The sequence below is a fragment of the Dipodomys spectabilis genome, unplaced genomic scaffold (assembly GCF_019054845.1).
Source record: "Dipodomys spectabilis isolate Male_0828 unplaced genomic scaffold, ASM1905484v1 ptg000436l, whole genome shotgun sequence".
In the NCBI taxonomy this organism is placed as follows: domain Eukaryota; kingdom Metazoa; phylum Chordata; class Mammalia; order Rodentia; family Heteromyidae; genus Dipodomys; species Dipodomys spectabilis.
Genome location: NW_024871113.1, coordinates 11,303,790 through 11,330,462, shown reverse-complemented (window position 1 = coordinate 11,330,462; position 26,673 = coordinate 11,303,790). Strand labels below are relative to the sequence as shown.

General features: G+C 34.3%; 1 protein-coding gene across 3 annotated transcripts in view; it reads left to right on the top strand.

Moving 5' to 3' along the window:
* Nucleotides 1–26,673, top strand: part of Fstl5 (follistatin like 5) — a 718,855-nt gene that overhangs the window by 592,206 nt on the left and 99,976 nt on the right. For 2 of the 3 annotated variants that reach the window (XM_042668417.1, XM_042668418.1), the window contains exons 10-11: nt 7,587–7,613; nt 18,095–18,213. In XM_042668417.1, coding sequence (XP_042524351.1) covers nt 7,587–7,613; nt 18,095–18,213 — 146 coding nt within the window. The remainder of the gene's footprint in view (nt 1–7,586; nt 7,614–18,094; nt 18,214–26,673) is intronic. The other variant, XM_042668419.1, reaches the window with a different exon arrangement.

Below are 26,673 nucleotides of genomic sequence, written 5' to 3'. Positions count from 1 at the left end.
TAGCGGGCAGAAAGATGCTCTGTCTTTCAGGTCTTTATGACCCTTCCCCAAGACTTGTTCAGAGGAAGGATGATCTTCTTTATGTGTCACACAAGAGGGAGATGGCTGTGAAGGCGCTTGAATGTTGTGGCGTGTCTGTAATCAGTAGATTTTCTCTGAAGGGCTAGCTCCTGAGAAACTCTTTTGGCCCAGCCTGGAGCTTCTCTTAGCTTTTATGCAGTATCTAGTTTTGATTTTTTTCTTTGTTTTTTAAACTCTTGTAGCTTGGAGAGCTGCCCAAGCTACAGAGTGGTGGGGCCACCTCTGGCTCGGATTATCCAGTGAACAAAGTCAACCCATCCCGGGTGGAGCTTCCTCCACCCGGGATGGGCAACCTCCCCCTGGGTGGAGCTGAGTCCTGATGGTCAGGTTCCTTTGCTCTGTAGAAAAATGTCTCTGCAGTGTCTGCTTCTAAGGCCTGAGTTATCTACTCGTTGCTTTAGCCTGGTCTTTTCCAGTAGCAAAGATTATATTCATCTCCTGTGGTAGGGAAATGAGCTACTTTCCAAATGCTGTTTTGTGAGAAAGAGTGGGAATGTCTTGTGGTATACTTGTATCTTTCCTTTGGTTTCTGGAAGTCGGTGATCTACATCCTTCTGTGGTCAGCAGGATGAAGATTTCTGCTCTTTGTCAGTTCATGCTGTCACTGAATAGAAGCCATTCTCACTCCATTTCTGGTGTCTTTGTTACAGGTTCTTTTGGCTGCTATGGTGGCAGAGGCAGCTGCCGCCACTGCCACTGCTGCTGTCACCTGCGTGTGCGCAAATCTGTCTCCATAAACAGGCTGTCTAAATTTTTCCTCTCTGGTCAAACACTTTCTACTATGATGGCTCATTTGGTGTAACACTTTAGCCTTGGCTTCTTTTTTTTACTGGAACACTAAAACTGCTTTCTTTTTAAGAGTTAGCCTGTAGATGCTACTCTGCTATCTTCCTTCCCTCATAATTTTAATTTTTAAGTAAGTGTATAATGTTGTAAATTTTATGGATATGTAACATTTTATGTTGTAATATAACTCTGTGTGAGTAACGTTGTTTGTAACATGTTACATATTTATATATTATGTACATATTGCATAAGGAAAATGTTCTTTTTATGTCTGTCCTGAAGCTTGAACTCAGGGCCTGGTCACTGTCCTTGAGCTTTTTTTGCTCAAGGCTAGCACTCTACCACTTGTGCTACAGTGACACTTCCAACTTTTTACGCTTATGTAGTATTCAGGTATCGAACCCAGGGTTTCATGCTTGCTACACAGCACTTGGCCATTAACTCACATTCCCAGCCCAGAAAATGTTCTTATTATGAATATTTCATATGATATTTCATATTTCATATGATATTCAGAAAATACTGAAAGTACAAGGAAATGCACATGGCTGTTATACTATTGTTTTTAATTTTAAAGTGTGTTTATCAAATTTTAGCAAGATTCAATTTTGTACATCGAATGATGTTCTAATGGAGTTAATATGAATTTTTCTACTCATCCTACTTCTCACCCACCTGCTTGCTTCCTGTTCCATACAGTTTCCTCCTCCTTGATGTTCTTCCTCCTCTTCCTTCTCCCCTTTTTCTCATATTTTACTCCTCCTCTTATTCCTCTCCCTTCTCCTCTTGTTCTCCTTCCTTAACTGAGTTTATATATGATGCAGAGTTTCCTGCAAGTTTGGCAAATGCTCTTATTAAACTATATACAAAGTAAACTTTGTATGCAATTTTTAAGCTATAGACTATCTGCAAAACTTCCATTGGTTTAGGAACCATTGGCTTAGGAACTATTGCTTCTATGAACAAAAGTTTCCATCTATTTGTTTTTAGTAAAATGCTTTCTTGGATCACTATATTTTTATATTTTAATATATCACCAAGCTATTACACTTCAGGTTATTGTAAATAAATGTTGTTTTGGATCTTTTTTTCTTATACAATGAACATATATAATTTTAGAAATTTATTTGTGTTTTCCCTAATAGATCTGTCCTGTTGACTTTATGCACAATTAAATTTTTGTGATTTGCTATTATTCATTCATTCATTCATTCATTCATTCATTATTTCTGCAGTATTGGGGATAAAAAAACTCAAGGTCCTACATTTGGTAGGCAAACATTGCTGCATTCGACATATTTTCCTAAAGCCTATTTATTTGGCATTTATTTTCAGAAAAGTAATCTCTAACTTTGCCTGTGCTACCCTTAACTCCTGCCTGTATCACTTAAGTAGCTGAAATTTCAGGAATGTTCATATGCCTGTCTTTATTTTAACTTGTAGTAACATTTGTTTATATATACATATATATATATATATATATAGACATAATGAATTATACATCTCATTAAAAATTAATTTTCAATTAACAAATCGCATATTCTATTTTGCCATTACATTTACTATTAATATTTAAATGTTAAATGTGTTAAATGTGTTTTGGGCTGGGAAGGTGGCTCAGTGGTTGAGTGCTTGCCTTGCATGCATGAGGCCCTAGGTTCGATTCCTCAGCACCACATAAGCAGAAAAAGACAGAAGTGGTGCTGTGGCTCAAATGATAGAGTGCTAGCCTTGAGCTGAAGAACAGCTCTCAAGCCCATAGTTCAGACCCCACAACTGACAAGAAAAATAAAGTGTTTCTTTAGTTCCCTTATCACTATGCATTGCACTTAATGAGAAATTAGGCATTTTAGTTTTTTCACATTCGTTTATGTTGATGGTTTCTCATTTGACAAACTAGTGTGATATTTTAGATAAATTCTTTGTGTATCTACAAAGTTATTCTTTTACTCCAGGAGAATACATACATACATACATACATACATACATACATACATATATATATATATATATATATATACTTTTAATAATCTGGTTAATTTTGCTATATTTTATTTAGTTTGGCTTATCAGTAAGACCATGCTATAACTTCTTCTGTTCCTCTACATTTATCAGGTATTAATATTAGTTTTGTGGGTTTTATAAGCAATACTTCCATCTTGAGCTACACAAAGTACAATCAAAATTAGTGATTTCTTAAAAATTAATGATTATTTTTCATAAATGCTCAGACTTTAGGGATGTCTCACAAAAATATTTTTAAAATATTTTACTTGATATGATTGCTATTTTAATTCAATTGAGTTTGAAAATTTTTATTTCCTTGGACATTTTATGTTATCTAGATCATTTTTAAACTATAATAACTATAACTATTCATTTTTCTCTTCTTTCTTTATTCCATCCTCTCTTGTTATCTCTCTTTCTCTCTTTTTACCCAAAGATGCTTTTGCCTTAAAGTGTAGAAATTCAGTCTCTCTATTACATTTTGTTTAAAATCATTTGGTTATCCATTTTGAGTTCTTTGTTATAATTTTTATCTACTGTAGTTATAAGGGGTTTTTTTTGTTTGTTTTTCAGTCGTGGGGTTTGAACACTGGGTGCTGTCCCTCAGTTCTTCAGTTCAAGGCTAATACTCTACCACTTGAGCCACAGTGCCACTTCTGGTTTTCTGAGTGGCTTATTGGAGACAAGAGTCTCACAGACTTTCCTGCCTGAGCTGCCTTTGAACCGTGATCCTCAGATCTCAGCCTCCTGAGTAGCTACGATAGCCACTGGTGCCTGGCTATAGTTGTTACTTTTAATAAACAACTTTAAAATAAATTAGGTAGTTTAAATGTCTATATTTTTGCCTGTGTGTTTCATTGTCTTCAAATACTTAAAGAAGCACAGCTCTTTGGAATATCAGTAGAAAATAGAGTGAGGGTTTTATTTCGTAGTTCAATAATCAATGTCTGAATTTTACCTAATCTGAAATTAATTCTGCAAGCCTTGTGTGTTGGTATGTCTTCATAAATGTTTTCCTATCTTAAAATGTCTTGGTCCATATTCTGAATGTCTTTAGTTCTTTAAAATAGCTGTTCTTTGACACACTACTAGGATCTTTTTCCTCTATTTATTCAATTTATACACCTGGAAGTCCAACCTCTATAATCCTCCCAGTAAATTCTCATGTATTTTTCAAACTTTAAACAATTCTATCATTTCCCCTAGTTCCACTGCTATGATTAGTCTATTCGGTAAAATCATATTAGTGTATTCCTCTATTATATAACATTAGATTTTTAATTGTAATAATCTGAACATTTATTTTCTCTGAACTCAAGTATAAGTTCTATCAACAGATATGTTGCTGTCTGATCTAATTTTGGAAGGTTGAAGCACTGATGACCATGTCTATCTAACTAGTTCTGGAAACTCATTTATTGCTCACTAACAAGGGATTGTAAATTTGAGTACACATATGCCCCCCTACCTGTTTCTATAAATCAGAAAAATTATGATCTTTAATTCTGGCCCTCATTCTTAAGCCAATAAATGGAAATGATTTTTATCATAAACAAGTTCTCCAGCCTCATGAATTGTATTCCCCAAATATAAGACATAATTGTCTACACTTGTTAATGATGTTTTTGTCTGATATACCTTACTCAGGTTTTTCTCAGGTACAGGTCTCCATAGCGTATCTTGTAGCTCTATGTGGGCTTGTCAAGCTAGGGCACCACCATCATAATGAAGCTGGCCTGTACTTTACCTCTGTCCTTCAATGACAGACATACTTCTTGACCAATGAGCTAAAACCTGAAATCTGATTCTCCTACCTCTTGTAGATAGGGTTTTCATTATTCCCTACAGCTTCTACATGATAATAAGGTCTGTCCTTTTATCATTTAAATATATTTGACTAATAAGGATGTTCAGAGAGCCCATATTATATACATGAATACATTGTGGAATGATTACCATAGTGAAATGCAGTGTCCATAATCAACATTACTCATGAGGTCACAAGACCTGTCTGTTTTATAACTGAATGGTTGAACTACCTTCATATTTGTTCCAAGGACAATGCAGGCAATAAGAACAGTGCTGCCAAATGTATTAGAGTAATGCATACACCATGCATATTTAAACAAATATTGTTAATACAGAAAAAAACAGTAAAACAGGTAAAAGCACCAAAATGGGCACTTTCAATATTTATCTAGGAAAGAAGTACAGTAGGTGCTGGAACTGAATGACTTGTTCTTAAGCCTCAAGTAAAAAGAATAGAATGCCATTCTGATCAGCTTCATACATAGGGATTCAGTTTAAAAATAACATGGCTAGAAAATCCAGTTATTAGATGTATATAAAAGTTTCTTGTAGCTACATTTTCTTCATATTTAAATTGCTTAGCTTTGTTGTTGTTGTTGTTGTTTGTTGTGGGGATTGAACTCTGGGCCTAGGTGCTGTCCCTGTGCTCTTCAGCTCAAGGAGAACAGTCTACCGTTTGATCCACAGTGCCACTTCTGGTTTTCTAGTGGTTTATCGGAGATAAGAGTCTCACAGACTTTCCTGCCTATGCTGGCTTTGAACCATGATCCTCAGATCTCAGCTTCCTGAGTAGCTAGGTTTACAGGTGTGAGCCACCAGCACCTGGCAAATTGCTTAGCTCTTAAAACACAGGCTTTTTGTTACTCTGAATTATAAAATGTTTTATATATGTACGTATGTATGTATATATATATATATATTGACATGTACTATGCTATGTACATATATAATATGTATTATACTAGTTTGCTAAGCTAGCATACTACAGTTGTACCACCCCTCCAACCTGTATGTCTTCCTTCTTTCCCTCCCTCCCTCCTTCTCTCCCTCCCTCCCTCCCTCCCTCCCTTCCTCTCTCTCTCTCTCTCTCTCTCTCTCTCTCTTTGTTTTTCATCAGTCATGGGGCTTGAATTCAAACCTTGGCCACTGTCCCTGATCTTTTTTGCTCTACCACTTTGCGCCACAGCTCCACTTTCAGTTTTTAGGTTGTTAATTGGAGATAAGAGTCTCACGAGGGTCTGAGAAGGTGGTAGAGCGCTTGCCTTGCATGCATGAGGCCTTGAGTTCGATTCCTCAGCACCGCATAAGCAAAAAGAAAAAAGCCGGAAGTGGCACTATAGATCAAGTGGTAGAGCGCTAGCTTTGAGCTGAAGAACTGAGGGACAGCGCCCAGGCCCAGAGTTCAGGCCTCACGACCGGAACCCCTTCCCCCCCCAAAAAAGAATCTCACAGACTTTCCTGCCTAGGCTGGCTTTGAACTGTGATTTTCAGATTTCAGTCTCCTAAGTAGGTAAGATTAGAGGGTTTAGCCACCAGCACCCAGCTCCATGGTTATTTTAAAGAAAGAGTCTTGCTTTTCACTGGGGCAAACACACCTGAGTTGCAATCTACTTACTTTTAGGTTTTCTATTGCTGGCATTACGGGAGCACTTTATCTTCTCAATCTCAGCCTCCTATGTAGTAGAAGAAGATCGGCACCTAAAGCAATAGCCAAACTTGTGATGAGTTGAGAAGGGTTCTCAGAAACTTTTTCTACCCTAGTTAGCTTTGAGTCTCAATGCTCCCGTTCTTATCCTTCAACAGCTAAGGAGCCACCGGCATTGGCTTATGTACTTCTCTCCTAAAACTTAAACTATTTACTTAATCAATGTATAGCTTTTACTGAACAGGTATTCATTGAAATAGGCAAGATGTATTTAAATCTATTTTCCCTTGGTCTAGTTTAAAATAGTAAATGCATATGATATTGAAAATAGGCATATTTTGTTTTAGCCTGTATTTACACTTCTGCTTCAGGGAGCAAAATTAAACATTATGAAGAAAGAGCATTGTAGTGTGATTGCTAGGAACTGAAAAAGATTGCAACTTCTCTATTAGTGACTTTTAAATAAATTGTCAACTAAATGAATATTTTTTTACTATTATTTGTTCTAAGATGAATTTAACACATTTACTTGATATTCTGTTATTTTCAATGAGGCATAAAGTATTCTTTATTACCATTATGATCCTAAAGAGTAATTTGTTATTTTAAGAAATGCATCAACAGTGTTATTACCAGGTTCCAATAAATTTTTTTGTTTTAGTGCCTCTTTTTTTTATTATCCATTGCTTTTGTTTATTATAGCCTCTTTTTATTATCTTTAGTTTCCACTTATCAGTTAATATTCATACAGCAGTTTATAAATATAATGCATCATAATCAATGTCATCTCTTTCAATATTCTTACTCATCCCTCTCTTACCCATCCCATTCCTTGCTCTTAATTTTGTAAGATATACATTGAATTCTTGACTGCGTTCTCCCACTCTTTTCCTCTTTATTCATCTACACCTTTCCCCTTGACCCCACTTTGCCCCTTTCAAGTACCTGCTTGTTGAACTTTCACTTTCTAATTCTAAGGAATTACACTATGTCAGTTCTACCTTGAATCTACCATGTTTTTGGTTAATTTGTATACACTTACATGCTGTCCAATATATTTATTTACACATTTATGAGTTAAATATAGCTTCCACTATTTGGTTTTGTTAACGTACCTTGTTGAAGACATTGTTAACTGCATTTACATATATGTTCTCTACCACAGATTGTGACATCTTTGATGATATTTATATTAGTACTTAGCTAAATGTGTCTTTATTCATTTTTCTTTCTACTCTTTGTTTTTAACATGCTGCAGTAGCTAACATACTATGGAGAGAAGAAGGTACTGTATTCAATATTTTTTAATATTACTGTGATAATTTTGCTTGATTTTATTAGATTTTTCAGGAGTTCTTTATGTATTTTTATTTATCAGTAATTTTAATAATTAGCTCGTTCTTTTCAATTTGATTAGTAATTCATTTGATTATAATAGCTCTTGTAAAAACCTGCTATTAAATATTTTTGTCATCAGATTAGTTATTAATATACAGGCAGAAAGTTTTTATCATAGTATATTGAAATGCTTTTTGAAAGTATAAAGTCAAAACAAAGTCAACGTCTACCTAATTAATCATAATGTTTAATTTTTCCTTGAAACAGAGTGTTCTTGTAAATACAGGATAAAACAAAATATACTTATTTTCAATATCATATGCATTTACTATTTTCAACTAGACTAAATGAAAATAGATGTAAATATATCTTGCTTATTTCAATGCATACTTCTTTAGTAAAAGCTATACAGGGATTAAGTAAATAGTTTAAATTTTAGGAGAGAAGTACATAAGCCAAGTACTGATGTCTCCTGCCTGTAATTTTAGCTGGTTGGAGGATAAGAACCTTGAGGTTCAAGGCTAACATAATTTATATAATAAACCCTTATTAAGTAAAAAAATGAAAAATTATAAAGCCAATCATCTGATCAAAGGAATATAATAAATTACCTTAGACATGGGTCACAAAATATGAAGGACATTGATTCAAATGTAGTCTCCAGCACTAAAGAACATAAGAAAAATGACCATCTTCTTAATGTCATAATCTTTTCTCAAAAATGAAAATAAGCACTGTTGCTACTGTTTCCTTAACTGAAGCAACTACTCAGTAAATGATATCCAGTGCCATTTAGTATTGCAATTTTTATTGTTTCCCACATTTAATCTCAACAGTTAGGGGGAAAAAATCTAGTCTGAGTATTCAAACTGTTTATCCATTGTATTTTTATTAAATTCTTAGAATAAAGTACCCATGAGTAAGCAATAGACCATTTTCACAGTCTATCCCTGACAAACATCTTCACCTCTTACAGCTTTTCTACAGGATCAGAGTTGCTCCTCCATGTGTCTCAGAAGCTCAAAGAATTTAACTGTGACACTTAAGTTCTCAATGAGAATTTAGCAAGTTTTTTTCATGTTATCTTTGTGATGAAAGTCACAGATCTAAACAAAGAGATCATGTTCTACAGATCTGTATTTGATAGTTATTAAGAAAAAATGTGGGGCTGGGATGGTGGCTCAGTGGTAGAGTGTTTACCTTGCATGCCTGAGGCCCTGGGTTCGATTCCTGAGCACCACATAAGCAAAAAGAAAAAAGCTGGAAGTGGTGCTGTGGCTTAAGTGGTAGAGCGCTAGCCTTGAGCTGAAGAGCTGAGGGACAGCACCCAGGCCCAGAGTTCAGGCCCCACGACCGGACCCCCACTCCCAAAAAAAGAAAAAAAATGTGTTAGTTTATTTTACCTCATGAACCAGGTGCTTATAAAACGATGGACTCTGTCTACACAATGCTATTATGAGAGAATTAAAAGCATGTGAAACAAATCCTCATATATTTTGACTTTAATAAATGCCATAAATATTATTTCATGATATATCTTTCAGTGCACAATTTATAAAAATTCAAGCCACTTAAAAATAGAGGAAGTCTTCATATTAATTAAAATCCCATTGAGATTTATTATTTGCAAGCATTTTTCCTTAAGCATTTTGAAAAATGCAATGAACATTATTACTTCAATTCAATTCAGTAATCATATTCTTGAATCAACAATAAAATGTAAAAGAAATCAATTAAAATCCACTGAAGTGTATTACTTAAAATCATTTTTTATGTGCCTGGTGGCTAACACCTGTAATCCTAGCTGCTCAGGAGGCTGAGATCTGAGATTGTGGTGCAAAGCTAGCCCATGCAGGAAAACTCTGTGGCACTCTTATCTCTAATTAACCACCAGAAAATTGGAAGTGGTGCTGTGGCTCAAGTGGTTGAGCTCTTGCTTTGTGATGTAGAACTCAGGGACAATGCCCAAGCCAAAGTTCAAGCCCCATGACCGAAAAAAATCATTTTTATTTAATTATTTCTTCTGATAGTTTTATTTAACTATTTCTTCTTTTAGTCTTTCAATATATTTAATTATTATTCTCTGTTAATCAAAAATATTCTTTTTTGCTGATTTTATTTGTTATATACTTTAGAAAAATATCACTATTTAATATGTTTGGCAAAAATAAGTATTTATAAGAAATATCCTTAGAAAAATATTAACTTTTTTATTTTGTGAATAATTATGTTCAAATTAGTGTGTTGCTTCTTAAACAAAATTTACAATAGACATTATTTTGCTTAATAGACCTCTGTAAATTGATTTCCATCATGCCATAATTACAATTAAAATTAAACGCAAGTACTGGTGGTATAAACAGTGACTAGAAATAGTGTATAAGTTTGAGAAATCAGTAAAACTCCAATTATGTATAATTACTTCATGAACATAAGTAAAACATTAGTTGACTAAAGCTTCCAATACAAATTCTATTACCATTTTTGAAAATTAAAATAGTAACATATACAAAGTTTATATTTTGAAAATGTATTTCCACTCTATTCTTTTTTTTTACATTTGTGTGTTTGTATCTCTTCTGTTGTCAGAAGTAACTTTTTATTTAGCTGTTTTTTGGTTTCTGTCCTTTATGTAAATTTTTCTGAATTTGGGGGAGGGAAGGAGAAGCACAGAAACAGTGGGACAAAGAGTGAACAAATTCAGCAGTGATACTATACATTATGTTGTAAATTAACTATACAACTTGGGGGACGGAGGGGGTTGGTGAGAAAAGGCTGTGAGAAAATGAGAGAGGGGATGACACTGTTCAAAAAGAAATGTACCTGACATATGTAACTGTAATCTTTCTATACATCACCTGTACAATGAAAGTTAAAAAGGATGCCTTTAATAATGCCAGGTTAAAATTATATTAAATATTGTAAAATCATTTAAAAGAAAAAAGTATCAGAACCTAGCTTAGACAAGAGTTTGTAACTTAAATATATCTCACTGAGATCATATTTACTTATCACATCAATATTTACGCTTAAACTAGAGTATCCTCTAATCTGATTTTCATTTCTTTCCTTCTTACCATCATTGCTTAAACCAGTAAAAAGTTGACAATTATCTTTTTATTCCTTATTATTATCTATAAGTAGTTGTAAACAGGAGTTGAAATTGAAAATTTTCTTAAAGAATCCATTAACTACAAAACATTTTGAAAACTTTGAAAATTCAAAGATAAATAAGATTTGATAACTGCCTTAAAGCAGTCTAAATCAAAGCAAGTAATTTAATATAGCATTTTAAATACAGACTTATATAATCTCATATGTAAATTAATAATACTTTCTAATGTTTATACCAGATAATCAGTGTGGGTTTATGAATAAATCCAACTTAATAACAAGTGTTTATGTTGATGTCACTGAGTTATTCACTCATGTTATTCACTCAAAAGTACTGATATAAAATAATATCAATATTTCCCAATATATCTAGTAGTCTGAGAGAATCTACTTATGGATAAATAATGCCTATATGTGTGAGTGTATGTGTGCTTGTGTTTGTGTGTGTGTGTGTGTGTGTGTGTGTGTGTGTGTGTGTTACTGGTAACTAAATGTAGGTCTTGTTACATGAATACACAATACTTTAGTTTGAGTTGATATAAAGGCACTACTGAAGTGTATGACATGATTTTACTTTGTTTACAAATACATTTTGGGTTCCAAATAAAGATAAAAAGATTGAAAACATTCATGAGCCAAAAATCTATCCGTGTTGAGTTATTCAGGATACAAATTGCAATGAATACTGTCTAGTATTCTGTAGATGAAAACAAGAATTGCTCATATGTAGAAACACTGCACACTAAAATACATAACATAATGTGAAGATTTTGCACACCAAAACTTACTGAATATCCTTAATTATCAAATCACACCAAAGAATTATAACTTGGTATTGTCTATAATTCTAAATCCTAAAGTAATGACAATTTAAGTCAGTGGAGGAAAATATCAGCATAACATCTTTTGTGATTAATTTAAATATGTACCAAATTATTAAACATCAGCCAAATTTTACTGAGGAAACCTGTGAAATAATTATGCTATTTATGAGTAATATTACAATGAAATAAACAGAGAACTATTCTATTCTTAAGCTTCTCTCCAAGATAAGAATGTACATTGTGGTCATTTTTTTCTTATTCATTACATTTATTAGAACATTAGAAAATCTTCTGGGAAGTACTTTTTTTGGAAGAATTACTGGAAGTAATTCTTTATGTTTTCCATTTGTATAAAAAGAAAGACATGGCAAATGAACTAAAAGGCTCACAAGAAAAAAGGTAAATTATAGAGTATTTCTAGAGCCACTGTACTTCAGGATATTAAAAATTGACCTGGAAACAACAAGGTACATGTGCCTGTCTTTCATTCATCACTGGGTGATGAATGAAAAATCAGCTTGTATAAATTCCCAAAGTATTCTTACCATAGAACGTTAGTTGTTTTTAGAGAAGTCAGAAATTTTGAAAAATACTCTAAGGATAGACATTTGTAACCAAGAGAGAGTACAACTTAAAATTACATCATCTTCAAACTTTAGTACCAGGTTCTCCTTTACAGTTTTAAATCAGATTTACAGCTTAATGAACTTTTGTTGCAGTGGGTTATTTTTGTTAGTATTTACATATTAGAAATTAAACAAACATTTAAAATATGTATTAATTTGTTAAAAATTTATAGAGATTATAAGTATAATTCAGTGTTAGATCTTGTGCTTAGGATGTAAAACTCCCTGGGATCAATAACTAGGAAAGAAAAAGGAAAGAAAGAAAAAGAGAGAAAGGAAAGAAGAAAGAATGGAAGGAAGGAAGAAAGGAAGGAAGGAAGGAAGGGAGGGATGGAAGAAGGGAGGGAGGGAAGAAAGAAGGGAAGGGAAGGGAGGGAGAGAGGGAGGGAAGAAAGGAAGGAGGGAGGAGGGAAGGAAGGAGGGAGGGAGGGAAAGAGGGACAGAGGAAGAGAGAAAGAAAGAAGGAAAGAGAAAGACAGACAAAGGAAAGAAAGAAAGAGAGAGAGAAAGAAAAGGAAAGAAAGCAAGAAGGAAGGTAGGAATGAAGGAAGAAAAGAAGGAAGAAATGAAGGAAAGAAACAAGGAAAGAAAGTGAACCATATTAAGCCTACTACATTTTGCCATAAATATCATATTTTATTTTATTTTATTTTGTTTTTTTTTGGGTCCGGTCATGGGGCCTGAACTCTGGGCCTGGGCGCTGTCCCTCAGCTCTTCAGCTCAAGGCTAGCGCTCTACCACTTGAGCCACAGCGCCACTTCCGGTTTTTTTCTTTTTGCTTATGTGGTGCTGGGAATCGAACCCAGGGCCTCAGGCATGCAAGGCAAGATATATTTTCAATAATAATTAGACAACTCTCATTCCAGATCTTTTAGCTAGGGCTTAACAGTAGTGTTGGATTTCTATATCTAATACTACTCTGAGGAGTTGTAACTTCTCACATGTATTATACTTTTGGTAGCCTGTGAAAAACTGCACTCTGAATATAAGAATGAGAAAGAAAATGTGAATGATATCTTAGCACTTTTATAATAATAGTTTTGACTTAGAAGGCCTCTTGGGTAGATCATATCTGAAAGATACTACAAAGTCAATTTCTTCACAGAATCATGGATTGTAAGAAAACAAGACTTAAATCGGATATCACAAAAATTTAGCATAGAAAATCAAAATTAAAAAAACTAAAAATTGCCTTGAGGTAAAATGGGAAGAACAATCAAATTAGGACTGCTTACCATTTTACTAGTTGCTTTGAACCAGAAGATTTTCAAACTAGAGATATCAGACATAGAAATCATGACAGTTCCTGTTTGTTAAACTCTTCCTGGACCACAGTCATTCTGCTGTTTGCCCTGTAGAACATTAAATTCTTACAAATTCTGCATGCCAGAAATGTAATTATTTTGTTTTTAAAATATTTATTTATTTATTATTTTTATAGAGTTGATATACAGAGGGGGTTCAGTTGCATGAATCAAGTAATGAGTCATGAGTACAATTCTTTTTGAACCATGTCTCCCCATCCATCACTGTCTCCTGGTTCTTACCTCCTGTCCCCACCCACAAGACATACAGTTCATTTTCCACATAGTGTCTAGTGAGTATTACTGTTATATTTGTTCACCTTCATTCAACTTTTTCTGTGCCCTCTCTCACCCTATTAAATACAAACAAACAAGTAAACACACTGAATGATTAAAACATATATATGCATACACACTAGGACATGAAAAATTATATAGAACTCTACACATTCACAAACTAAGAAAGGAGGATTTATATAGTAGCTATGTGTAGATGATCACGTAAAATAATATTCTATGCAATGAGCTGCAAGAAATGGATGCAAGAGACATTTTTAGTTGCCCTTGTTGCTATTTTTGTTTTCTTGTCCTTTTGCCTTGTTTTTTAATTTGTTTATGTAAGTGTAATTTTTATATCCAAGTATATATAATGTAGGGAAACAAGCCCAAGGCTAGTTGACATTTCCCTGATTTAAAAAAAGTGGGTTGATTTGCCTCAGATCTCTTTGAATAAGAACAAAGTTCATCTTTCTACCTCTTTCTCTGATAGCACTTCTCAGAAAAAAAAAATAGTTCATAGTAACTTACACATTTGCATACACAAATATTTTGTTTTCTTTTTACAAAAGCCCCAATTGAAAATGTGTGGGAGTCATCAATTTCCAACATCTCTATCATGTCAGTTTATATTACTCTGTGCTGGTACTAAGTTTGCATATGTATATTATTATAACAGAAAAAAAGAAGCACATCTGAATGATAGGAAGTTCTGCTAGGATCCACACCAATCTTTTAGTAACAGAGTATGACTCGCAAGAAAGTAAATGGAAAATATGACAGTCTTGTGAGTGAGGGCAGAAGAATTAACAAGTTCTTTAATGACGTGGATAAGATTTTATTTCATAAGCAAAGTGATGAATATATAAATATCTATTTTATAATTATACATTAGTAAATACAATTACATAGTGAAAAGAAAGCAGGAAACAAATGAAAACAGAACAGAACCAAACATGGATAATGCCATTTGGGTTCATCTGTAACTTTTTAATCTAGAAGTAGTTTATGATTTATAAAATGCTGATGTGTAATTCATAATTTAAACGCAAAACATAGGCTCTCAAATTAAAAGAGTGATTTATATTTATGAAATGGTTTCTAAAGGAATCATTGCTCAGAACTTTCACTGATGCAACTAATCTTACAGGACTCCCATGGAGCATTGTATGAAAATATGGTAAAGAAGAATGAGAGACAGAAATGTTTTCAGAAGCTTTGAAAAAATTTGAATTATGAATAGATACTGATTTTAAACACTTTCAAATTTGTGATTGCAGGATGACTTTGAGAGGTGGTAAGACAAGAACACTTATGTTCATTCAGACATCCCATATCTGAATGGGATGTCTGAATGAACATAAGTTCATTCTGAAGAACAGACCATGATATGGCTTGATTATGTTCATAAGTTATAACAATAACATATATTATTATGAAATAAAAACGTCAGACTGGTAGTTATTAATGTTCAACTTGTGTGTGTTTTAAGGTAATTTCACTTGTAGGTTTACTGATACAAGTCAAAATTGTTTTGATTATGAACCTTGACTACCTTTTGGGAGTGGAATATGTATAGTTAAAGTGCCTAGCTACCAAGCATGAGGACCTGTATTCAGCCGCAAAGATACAGGAAAAATAGATAATTAAAACTTTAGTTCATGTCATCTCTGTTAATGTTCAAAAATACCACATTTCTGGATAGGCACAGATGGCTCACGCCTGTAATCCTAGCTACTCAAGAGGCTGCAATCTGGGCATTGTGATTCGAAGCCAGCCTGGGCAGAAAAATTTATGAGACTATTATTACTAAAAAGGCCAGAAATGGAGCGGTAGCTCGTGTGGTAGAGAACTGGCTCTGAGCAAAATGAGTTCAGTGACAATACCCAGGCCCTGAGTTCAAGTAAGTGGACAGGCACAAAAAGACTATGAAGAAGAAAGTAAGAAGATGGAGGAAGAGAAGGAGGGGGGAGCAATAGGAGGGGGAGGAGAAGCAGGAAGGGAAGAGGGAGAGGGAGTTGGGGAGGAAGGAGAGGGGGAAGGTGGAAGAGGAAGGGGAAGAAGAAAGAGGAGGAAAAGAAGGAGAAGAGGAGAAGGAGGAGGGGGAGGGGGAGGGGGAAGGAGGATGAGTAGCAGGTGAGGGGGAGGAGGAGGGGAGAGGAAGAGGAAGAGGAGGGGGATGAGGAAGGGGTAGAGGGAAGGAGGAGGAAGGGGGAAGAGGGATAGGGGAAGAGGAGGAGAAGGAGGAAGAGGGGAAGAGGAGGAGGAGGAAGGGGGAGTAGAAAGAGGGAGGAGGAGAAAAGGGGAGAGGGGGAGGAAGAGGAGGAAGGAGTAGGAGGAAAGGGGAGGGGGAGGAAGAGGAGGAAGGAGGAGGAAGAGGAAGGGAGAGAGTGGGAGGAGGAAGAAGGGGAGCAGGAGGAGTAAGGGGAAAGAGTAAGGAGGAGGAGGGGAAGGAAAACAGGAGGAGGGGAGGAAGAGGAGGAGGAGGAGGAGGAGGGGGGGAGGGGGGGGAGGGGGGAGGAGGAGGAGGAGGAGGAGGAGGAGGAGGAGGAGGAGGAGGAGAAGAAGAAGAAAAAGAAGAAGAAGAAGAAGGAGGAGGAGGAGGAGGAGGAGGAGGAGGAGGAGGAGGAGGAGGAGGAGGAGGAGGAGGAGGAGGAGGAGGAGGAGCAGGAGGAGGAGGAGGAGGAGGAGGAGGAGGAGGAGGAGGAGGAGGAGGAGGAGGAGGAGGAGGAGGAGGAGGAGGAGGAGGAGGAGGAGGAGGAGGAGGAGGAGGAGGAGGAGGAGGAGGAGGAGGAGGAAGAAGAAGAAGAAGAAGAAGAAGAAGAAGAAGAAGAAGAAGAAGAAGAAGAAGAAGAAGAAGAAGAAGAAGAAGAAGAAGAAGATCCCATTTCTGGAAATGCAATACATAATTGAAGAAAAAGATTGCATTTCTTTGCATTTCTTAAAACTGAGGAGTAAAAATTATTTATAAAATAAGTGTAAAACAGTCTGTATTCTTTAAAAAAGTATTTGTATTATAAACGAAATTAACTTCATTATCTCTAAATAAAAGGTCATATACACTATGTGTAAGTGCTAATAATGAGATATTAAGTTTGAAACCAAATCATAAAGAGTTGAAAAATACAGCCTAAATAAATAAAATCACTAGGAGAAAAAAAAGCTTAAATATGACTTAAGGTCAAGAAATAAATACTTTTATAAACCAGCAAATATTTATTTGGCACTTACCATTACTTTTATCTAGATTTTGCTGATAGTCTTAACTGAAAAATTAATTTACTGATTCAAAAATTGCTTTGGGTGTTTTTTAATTTAAATAAATCATACTTCTCTGTATAAGTGTTTTAACATTTAAATATGTTAAGCAATAATTGTTTAGTTTTGCAAAATACCAAAATTTCTATTATTGAGTTATATAAGATATGATTGAAGAAATCTGAATGCATCACTTGACATTGATAAAGAAGCTAAAGCAAGCAAGGATTGGAAAATGAAGACAGCAAGAAGCTGAGCATACGAGAACAGTTAGAAACAGTAAACAGACTTGTGGGCATGGGTATGTGAAACTCTCTAAGCTAGACTTTCCATAGTGCAATTGTTACTATCCCAGCTCTTATATCCATTAAATATGGATGTACAAAATAAGGAAGATGAATTTTTGAGATGTTATATACTGGATATAAAGTGGAAAAGTTAAAGTAGGATTAAAATCATTACACTTAGATTTCTCTAAGACCTTTAATTGATTTTAAACTGTGGAAATAGACTCAAAATTGCCAGCATAACAACTATGTTTGTCCTTTATGTAGGATGATCTTGACAAAATTTAGTTTTGAAAAAATACATATTCTCTGACATCTATATCTTTATATAAAGTAAACTGCACTGAGAATGGAGTTAAATTTTCCACAGTAATTTCACAAGAAAATAATGGAGTGAATTTCATTCTTCTGCAATTTTTTTTATTCTTTAACTAACACTTACATAAAGTCGGACAGGCTTCTAACAATCTATGTGTGGAAGAGTTGTAATTCTTTTATAGTTATATAAATATAGAGTTATAGTTTATAGTTATATTAAAGAAAGCACTGATCAGTAAGAATAAAGATGTGTGCATAGAATGAGAAAGCAGCTGGGAAGGTCTTGCAGGGTTTGCCTTGTTCACATTATACATTCACAAACTCATCTGATGCCCTGCAGGTAGGGGAGAGGCATTGAGTTATGTTGTAAAGATTTCTGATAATTCTACTTTGAACTTAGGAATGTGTTTTTATTCCTAAGGTCTTGGAATTGGGAACATGTTCTATGTTTTCTATGAAGATGGAATCAAAGTGATACAACCCGTAGAATGTGAATTTCAAAGGCACATTAAGCCTAGTGAAAAGCTCCTTGGATTTCAAGTAAGTATCTGAAAACCTCCCTTGCAGTTCTGTATAACAATTTTGTTAAGTTGAATTACATTTTGGAAGTATAATAAAATGTATACATCTATGAAGTTTGTGTTGGAATTAAAAACATTAAATCTATGATAATGGCTGTTACTTCATGAAAGTGTTATAACTGAGGGAAAAGTTAAATGACATTGTGCTTTCTAACTATGTATTTATACTAAAATGAATTTGATGGAAGTGAATATTCAAGGACAAACAGAAGGTGCAATAAATTTTTCTTAGTGATTTTAATTTAAAATAACATAATTGGGCTGGGAAGGTGGCTCAGTGGTAGAGCGCTTGCCTTGCAAGCATGAGGCCCTGGGTTCGATGCCTCAGCACTACATAAGCAAAAAGAAAAAAGCCGGAAGTGGCACTGTGGCTCAAGTGGTAGAGTGCTAGCCTTGAGCTGAAGAGCTGAGGGACCAGTGTCCAGGCCCAGAGCTCAGGCTCCACGACCGGACCTCCCCCCCAAAAATAAATAAAATAACATAATTTATAGCTATCACAATGAAATTAAAAACAATTATATGTAAATAACTTTGGAAGTTGTGGTATATTGGATACTTTATTAAATCCTCTTCTCATTCTTTTTGAATGGATTGGAAGATTTCAATTTACATTGGAAAAACATCAATTCCTGTATTTATTTGGTTTAACTCAGTTTTATCATAAAGATTTTCATGTGTGTTACTTGGATATCAAATTTAGAATAGCACAATTTTCTGATATATATACATAGTAGTGATGATCTATGAATCTTTGTGTTGCTATGATTATCTATGTTTACAGCTACAATTGGACATATCTATATCTAAATATATAATATTAAAATGACTTATGTGATCATGAAGTCCTACTCAAGTTCAGACATACACTTACATCCTAAATGAGAGTACATATAAGGAAGTGTTAATGAATCCTTTCTGGAAACTCATATTTAAAATATAAAAAGCTATGGAATATGACAAAAAAGAAAAATGTTTAATGTAATACTTTAGATCTGTTATTGTCAGTTCCTCTTTCCTGCCTGGCGGTGGCCAGTGCTGCTGTTTATGCACTTGTTTCTATCTAGAATGTAAGTCCTAGAATAAATGGAGGAAAGCCATTAGAGAGTGAGGAAGGTAAACCTGATGCCTTCAGGACATTCTGTGAGACAAACCCATCCTTGTGTTTTCTTGTTCAAATAAAGAAACACAGCATTTAATTCACTATATCTATTATTGCATACAGTAAATGAAATCACTTTTATTTCCGTTTATATACTTCAACTATGGTTAAGTAAACTTATTTTCTGGTATAGAAACATTTAAATTGTATATACTATTTTATCTTGATTTTAAAGCTTTAGGAAAAATAAATCAATTTTTCATAAGGTATTTCATAATCACCTATTTGTGTAACAAACATGAGTAAAATCATAAACATGTCTTACTCTTTATAATAAGTAGAAAAGATTGCACAAGTTATCTTAGCGTTAGTAAGGGAAGTTTCAAATTCTCTGATAATAGCTAAAGCGTGTCTAGCCATCACAAAATGACTGGCTCTGTAGAACCCGAAACACTCTTCTGTAAAATTATTCTGCTGTGAATTAAATAAACATTTGATGTCATTCTTTTATATTTGCAATTTGCCTAGATTCACTTAATGTATCTTCATGAAAACATGAATGAGGTATAAAATTAATTGTCTTACTCTATCAGGAAGCCATGTTTATGATTGTATAGCCTCAAGTGTCTATTAAGGTAAGATCACATGTTTAGAACTTTTGTTGGAGTTCAAAAGGAAAGTTGAGTTTCTAGTATAAACAATAACAAGCTAGTTTATCTGATCTAGGAAGATAAACTTCTTGAGTGCTAGTAGTAGAAATGAGTCATTAGGGGTTTATTTCCCATGGAAAAGATTGAAGAGTAGCATTTTTTTCAAATATACTGTCTGCATTAAGACATTAAGATGCAATTCTCAGCCTAACATTCTGATCAGCAAATTTTAGTTAAACCACTGGTAAACTGGGCTGGGAAGGTGGCTCAGTGGTAGAGTGCTTGTCTTGCATTCATGAGACCCTGGGTTTGATTCCTCAGCACCACATAACAGAAAAAGCCAGAAGTGGGCACTGTGGCTCAAGTGGTAGAGTGCTCACCTTGAGCTGAAGAGCTGAGGCACAGTGCCCAGGCCCAGAGTTCTAGTCCTATGGCCAACAAAAAAAAAGACCCACTGGTAAACTTGGAATCTTTATTAAGTCTCTCAGAAGATACTGTTTGCTTGCTCTAAATTTTAGTTTGGGTTAAGTGTCAGATTGGGTTAAGATTTAAACTTTTAAAAGTTACTGGCTAAGGGTTCATACAGCCAGCTTTTACATCCTCTTATATCTCCATTTCCTATTAGAACCTGAAAGCTGTACTACTGTTTTTAACTCTAATGGAAATAATTCTGAACTAAGTATGGAGTGTACAAAAAGTCTAATATGAATTCATGGCCTTACATTTGCTAGGTTGGTGCTCTATGACTTCAGCAGTAACCCAAACCTCTTTTGTTTTGGTTAACTTTCAAAAAGGGTCTCATTCTTCTTACCTAAGCAGACCGTGTAATTCAATTCTTCTGTTTATATTAAGCTATAATCACAGTGTATGTTACTATACCCAGCTTGTTTTTGATAGATTTTCTTTTGCCCAGGCCAGCCTAGAATTGTGATCCTCTTGCCTTCACCTTCCATGTGGTTGTTATTATAGGCCTGTGCTATCTTTCCATCTCCATTGTGTAATTTTTATAGATATCTGAATAATTTTTAATCACCCATGTTGTACCCAATATATGGAACCAGAATGTTGTACTACTTGTTTTAACACCAAGTAGTACAACACCAAAGTTCAGAAACAATTATGAACTTTAGAACTCAACTAAGTATTCTCTGTGCAAGAAGTCTGATATGAATCTCTAAAATACCTGTATTCTATCTGGGGAATTTCAAAATTTAAATGTAGATTTCCTGTGTAAACAGAGTATTAATGCTCTTCAAGAATAGTTTTCTACATGTAAATAGAATGTTCCTACTGTACAGAATACTAAGGTATTAAGATATTGATTCACTCAAATCCATTTTCTTTTATTTTTGTTGTGTTTTTGCTAGGTAGGGCATTTGTTACAATTTTCCCAGTTATACATAGGATTTCATAGGTAATCAGTTCCCCTTACTTCTGCAATGCATCCTTAACATTACTTAACAACAAGTCCAATTTCCGTGTTCAATATTTATTCTTTTTCTAATATAATTATTACATTTCAAAGCATGGTCCACAAAACCATTGGTTAAAGCACCAGATCTTCTTTGTGATGTGGATAATCCATTTCCTTACAGATCCATTGAGCAAACTTTTGAATCCACACTCTGTATATTGTGGGAAAACATGAGAATATTTTCCCGAATATTTTCTCACCTATTCTTCCTCTGTGAATAGAGATGCAAACATGGCTTTGCTTATAGTAAGAGAGGGATGAAAATGTAAGCCTTTATCCTTCTCTGTTTGCAGTGATATCCTGCCAAGAGTTTCCTAAAGAGAGTAATGTAAGCTATTCTAAGTATTTTTTAAAAAGCTATTCTGTAGATTTCAAAAGAAATAAATTTATGAACTTGGTCTTTGAAGTCCTAGATTTCAAGAGGCCTTCTAATGTTTCATTAAAATTCATACTGTTTTACAATTCTCAGGTTGTGTCTCTTTTAGAATTCAGCATGTGAGCTTAGAATTAAGCAGTAGGTCAAGGCAAAGTCTGTAAAGTGTATGACTGCATTAGTATGGAGTGACATAGTGACCTCTTAATTAGGTCCAGTGTTGGTATCTAAAACAGCAAATGAAGATGTCTCCTAAAGATTATTGATAAAACAGCCACATTTTTAGATGAATGTGACCAAAAGTCAATCCAATATATTCTTTCATGAATAAGAACCCACTTACACACATATAAAATTTCATTCTACACATATTACAAATAACAAAGTCATTTGTATTTTACTGGTGTTTGTATTCACGCATTAACATAGGTAAGTAAGAATTTAAAACTGTTGATTTTCTATGGATTAATAATGAACATGCCAAGGAAGAAATTAGAAAAGCAATCTCATTTATCTTAGCCTCATGATAGTGAAGTAAGTAAGGCTCAAAAAGGGAAGTAAGGTATGATTCCAATCATGTATTCAAAATGAAAAGTTGATTTCATGTAATTCAAAAAGTGCCCGGTTTTCGGATGCCCCCTCACAGACCACCAGAGAACACAATCAATGCAAACAGCAAAGAGTCGTTTATTGAAAGCTCAAGCTTGGTCCTCCACACACTCAGTAACTGATGACGAAAAGAGGCCCCGAGCATAGAATCAGCACAGCTTTTATATTATTAAACAAGTTCACAAGTTCAGGGAATTTCCACACAAGCAAGTTCACAAGTTTAGGGAGCTTAAGTCCACCCTGGCCACACTTCCCTTTTTCTGATGGAACATGTAGGCAGCTGTTCTGTTCCTTAAGGCTGGGCAGGGTTGGTGGCAACCTGTGGTTTTCTGAGAACTATTTTTCTCTTTGGGGGTTACTCTGAGGGCAGCACAGCTCAGGAGGTTTGATCTTAAAATGGCGTTACTTTAGCTCTTCACAGTCTCCTGAGACCAGACTCGAGGTGCAGATCTAACTTTATTAGGTAGTGCACAAGCTTATGTACAGCACAGCATTTAATTAGAAATACTCTGATGCTTGCACAACTCTCAGCAAATAGGCGGGACTTTTAATGCAACCTTTAGCCAATATCATGCATACACACACTCTTTCTGAGGTTAGAGGATTTGGAGGGGCAGGACTTCCATGGGTCTCTTCCACAGGGCGGAAGCGACCAACACCCTTCGTTCCCGACCATGTTGGCCTTACTGGTGTGCCCAGGGGCGTGTGTTTCCGGCCATGTTCAGCCTGCACAAAATCAGGGAGTAGGGTGTAGGGTGGACTGGGGCCTCAACCTAGCTGTCTGGTAAACCCCAGAGATCCCTCCACAAAAGGCCATGGAAAAGTTGACTAATTGATACCAAGTAATATTTAAATAGTCCTAAGAAGTTTAACAATGCACCACATGCTGACTATAGAGAGCAGTGATGATGTATGTTTCAAAAACCTGGGAGTTAAGAGCGTTCACCACAAAGAATTTAAAATTGTGAGGAAATGTTTGATGTGATTAATACATCATATGAACCTCGTGAATAGATGCAATTTTAATACTTTGTGCTCTACTTAAATGTAAATTGAAATGAATACTTTATGTTCTATATGAAAACTGCTACAAGTCTAATATAAAAATAACTGCATATCAACTCATTATGAGCTATGTACTTCAGCATATAGAATTTATGTATCTATATTAATTCCTGAGTAATGATGTAACTTTGTGTTAGTTTTTACTGTGGATTTACATATTAAAACTATGGTTGCTATAGTCTTTGTTTTCTGAAGTTTAGAAATAAATGCATAACATAGCTGGTGATACTGCTGTTTTGTGTAAGTCCAAGAAGAGCTAAAGATAGTGCTATAATTTTCCAATCCATCATTAATACTCTAATTTTGATAATCAGTGGAAAAAGTAGAGAAAAATAAATCCTAGTGAGCAGTAAAATAGCAGCTTAAATATTTAAGAGAGAAACAACAATTTTGAAATGTATATAATTTTTATCATGGTGATTAGTATGTCTCCATATTTTGGTTTGTATGTAGGGATTATACTTCATAAATTCTAATGTATATGAAAAAACATAAATGTCATTTAAATTCTAAGCAGTTTTTTTTAATGATTACTAATTCATTTGTAAAATAAAACTGAAACTGATAATTTAATCAATTATGTTTGGCCTGGGTTTTGCTCCTGAGCTTTTTTTGCTTAAGGTTAGCACTCCAACATTTAAGCCACGGCTACTTCTAGCTTTTTAGGTAGTTTAGTGGAGATAAGACTCTCTTTCCTGGGCTGGCTTCTTACTATGATCCTCAGATTTCAGTTTTCTGAGTAGATTGGATTACAGGCATGACACACTAGCCCTTCACTAAACATACCTTTTTAAAGAAATTATTATCACTAAGTTTTAATATATTTTATTTACTAATTGAAAACTGTAACTGTATGAATTTTTATCAGTCTTTCCATGTTGGCTTCAATTCTAAAACCTTTCCTCAAATATTATATACTGGTTTGAAGACCTAATATGAAACCTTTGGCCTTGATAGACACTTGGATCTCCCAGCTTTTCCCAGTAGATATTAAGTGCCTAAATCTCTGCTTTTTAGAGCTTCTAGCTCCTTACCTCACTCTCAGTTATAATCCAGCACTTTACACGGGTTGTGTGATCAGGACACCATCATCTAATCTTGTACTTTATATACTGGTAGAATATTTTGCATTGAAATATAGTCATAATTATATAACTGACTTTTTTCCTTTTATGAATCAAATTGCCAGAATTTCAATTTCATCTTATCTTCTACCTGACATAATGAGGAAAGTCAACCCAAAGTTTCCAGTGAAAGAGGTTCATAACATCTCCCTGACTTATGCATGTAGAATAATCATACTATACTTAGCACGAACTCTGGATTATTCTACATACACACAGAAATTTTTTCACCAAGCAAATAGCAAAAATTGACAACAAAATTTGGATTAAAGCTATGTAGATTAAAGTCATTTTCATGAAAAAATTTTATTGGTTTCTTGAATTTTACAAACAAGATTTTGTTTAATCATCACAATAACTGTATGTGACAAGTGATATCATTGTATGTACTTTACCGAAAAGTGCAAGGCTTAAAAGTGTAAGTAAACACAACTAAACTCAGTTTATATCTATGTGATGTGTAGGCCTCAATTTGCTAACTTCTCAGAGCCATTGGCTCTGCTCTTACTGTACTCTTATTGTTTTAAAGAAAAGATAAGCATTTCCAGAATGTAGTCTTTATACTAGTGATTCCAAAATCAAAATCACGCTACAACATATGTGACTGTATAGGATAAATTGAGTAATAACAAACCTTAATCTGCTATGTTTCTGTCATGTCAACAGACGCTGCATGGAATAGGGCACATGGCTGGCAACATCAGTTATCACTGGTCTTCATCTAGAAAACACTGTATTGTTTGAGTCATATTTAGTGATCTCAATCAAAAATTGATTAAATTCAGGGTATTATTTTATTTTAGAAAAATGAGTGAATAAAGAAGATATCTTGAGAGTCTTGTGTATATCTTACTAATAGAAAGTCCAGCTTGTATGAGGCTATGGTTTATATCTCCAGCTCTGGAAAAGTATACCTGTTTGTGTTTGTGTGTGTATGTGTGTGTATATGTGTATCCACATTTTAAAAGTTTTTAATGAATTATTGCAAGCACAAGTTTTTTAATCTTACAAAGCAAGATTATAATAAATATCAGATCTAATGTATATATATATATATATATATATATGTTCAAATGTGTAGATATGTTTCCACATACCCCTAAAAACATTTTAGTAATCTAAATCTAAATACTCTGATCCAATAAAAAGAGATTATTGCTCTTCATTGACAATATTGCTTACTTTTGACAAACTGAATAAGAATTCATTGAAAAAATTATTTTCACTCTTGAATTGTATAAAAATGATATATTGTATAAAAATTGTATAAAAATACAATAAAATTGTATAAAAATGATAATATTATACTTTTTTTTACTTTTTAAGGTTCAGCAAGGATATGTTTTAGTAAAGTATGGAGAGATAAGAAGGAAAAACATCTCTGTTTTCTCACACAAGGAGACGGGAATAGATCAGACTGAAGCTGGTGGTTTCTTATCTGGGGTAGTTTCATGTTGAATTCTAATCTACATATCTGGTTACATTAACTAACATTAACTAATCATCTTTATATGTTTCCAAGCAGAGAAAATGAGTTTAATCTAAATATATTCTCAAAAGCATGACTAAGTTTTGTTATATTTGAAAACACAGAGATAAGTGGTCTAGGCTAATTTTTAGTATTGTTTGTGATGGTGATTGTGATGATGATGTTATTGTGGTATTTGAGGTTGAACCTGAATGCTAGGAAAGCTCTCTGTCAACTGAGCTTATTTTGATTTTAATTTTGATTTTGAGATAGTGTTTTCCTGACTTTGCTGGCACTGGACTTGGAGTAGTAATTTTTCTCCTTTGCTAAAGTGCATGAGATTGCAGCTATATACAGCTATATCTGGTACCAATAGTCATTTTTTTGTTTACATCAATCTGTGTATATAATAAATAAAATAAAAATTGAAAGAAAAGTGAAATCTCCCAAACAAAGTGTTATCAGTTCTCTTTAAACTCATATCTTTGGTTTGTTTTAGTTTACACTTTTTTTGTCAGTCCTGGGACTTGAACTCAGGACCTAGGCATTGTCCCTGA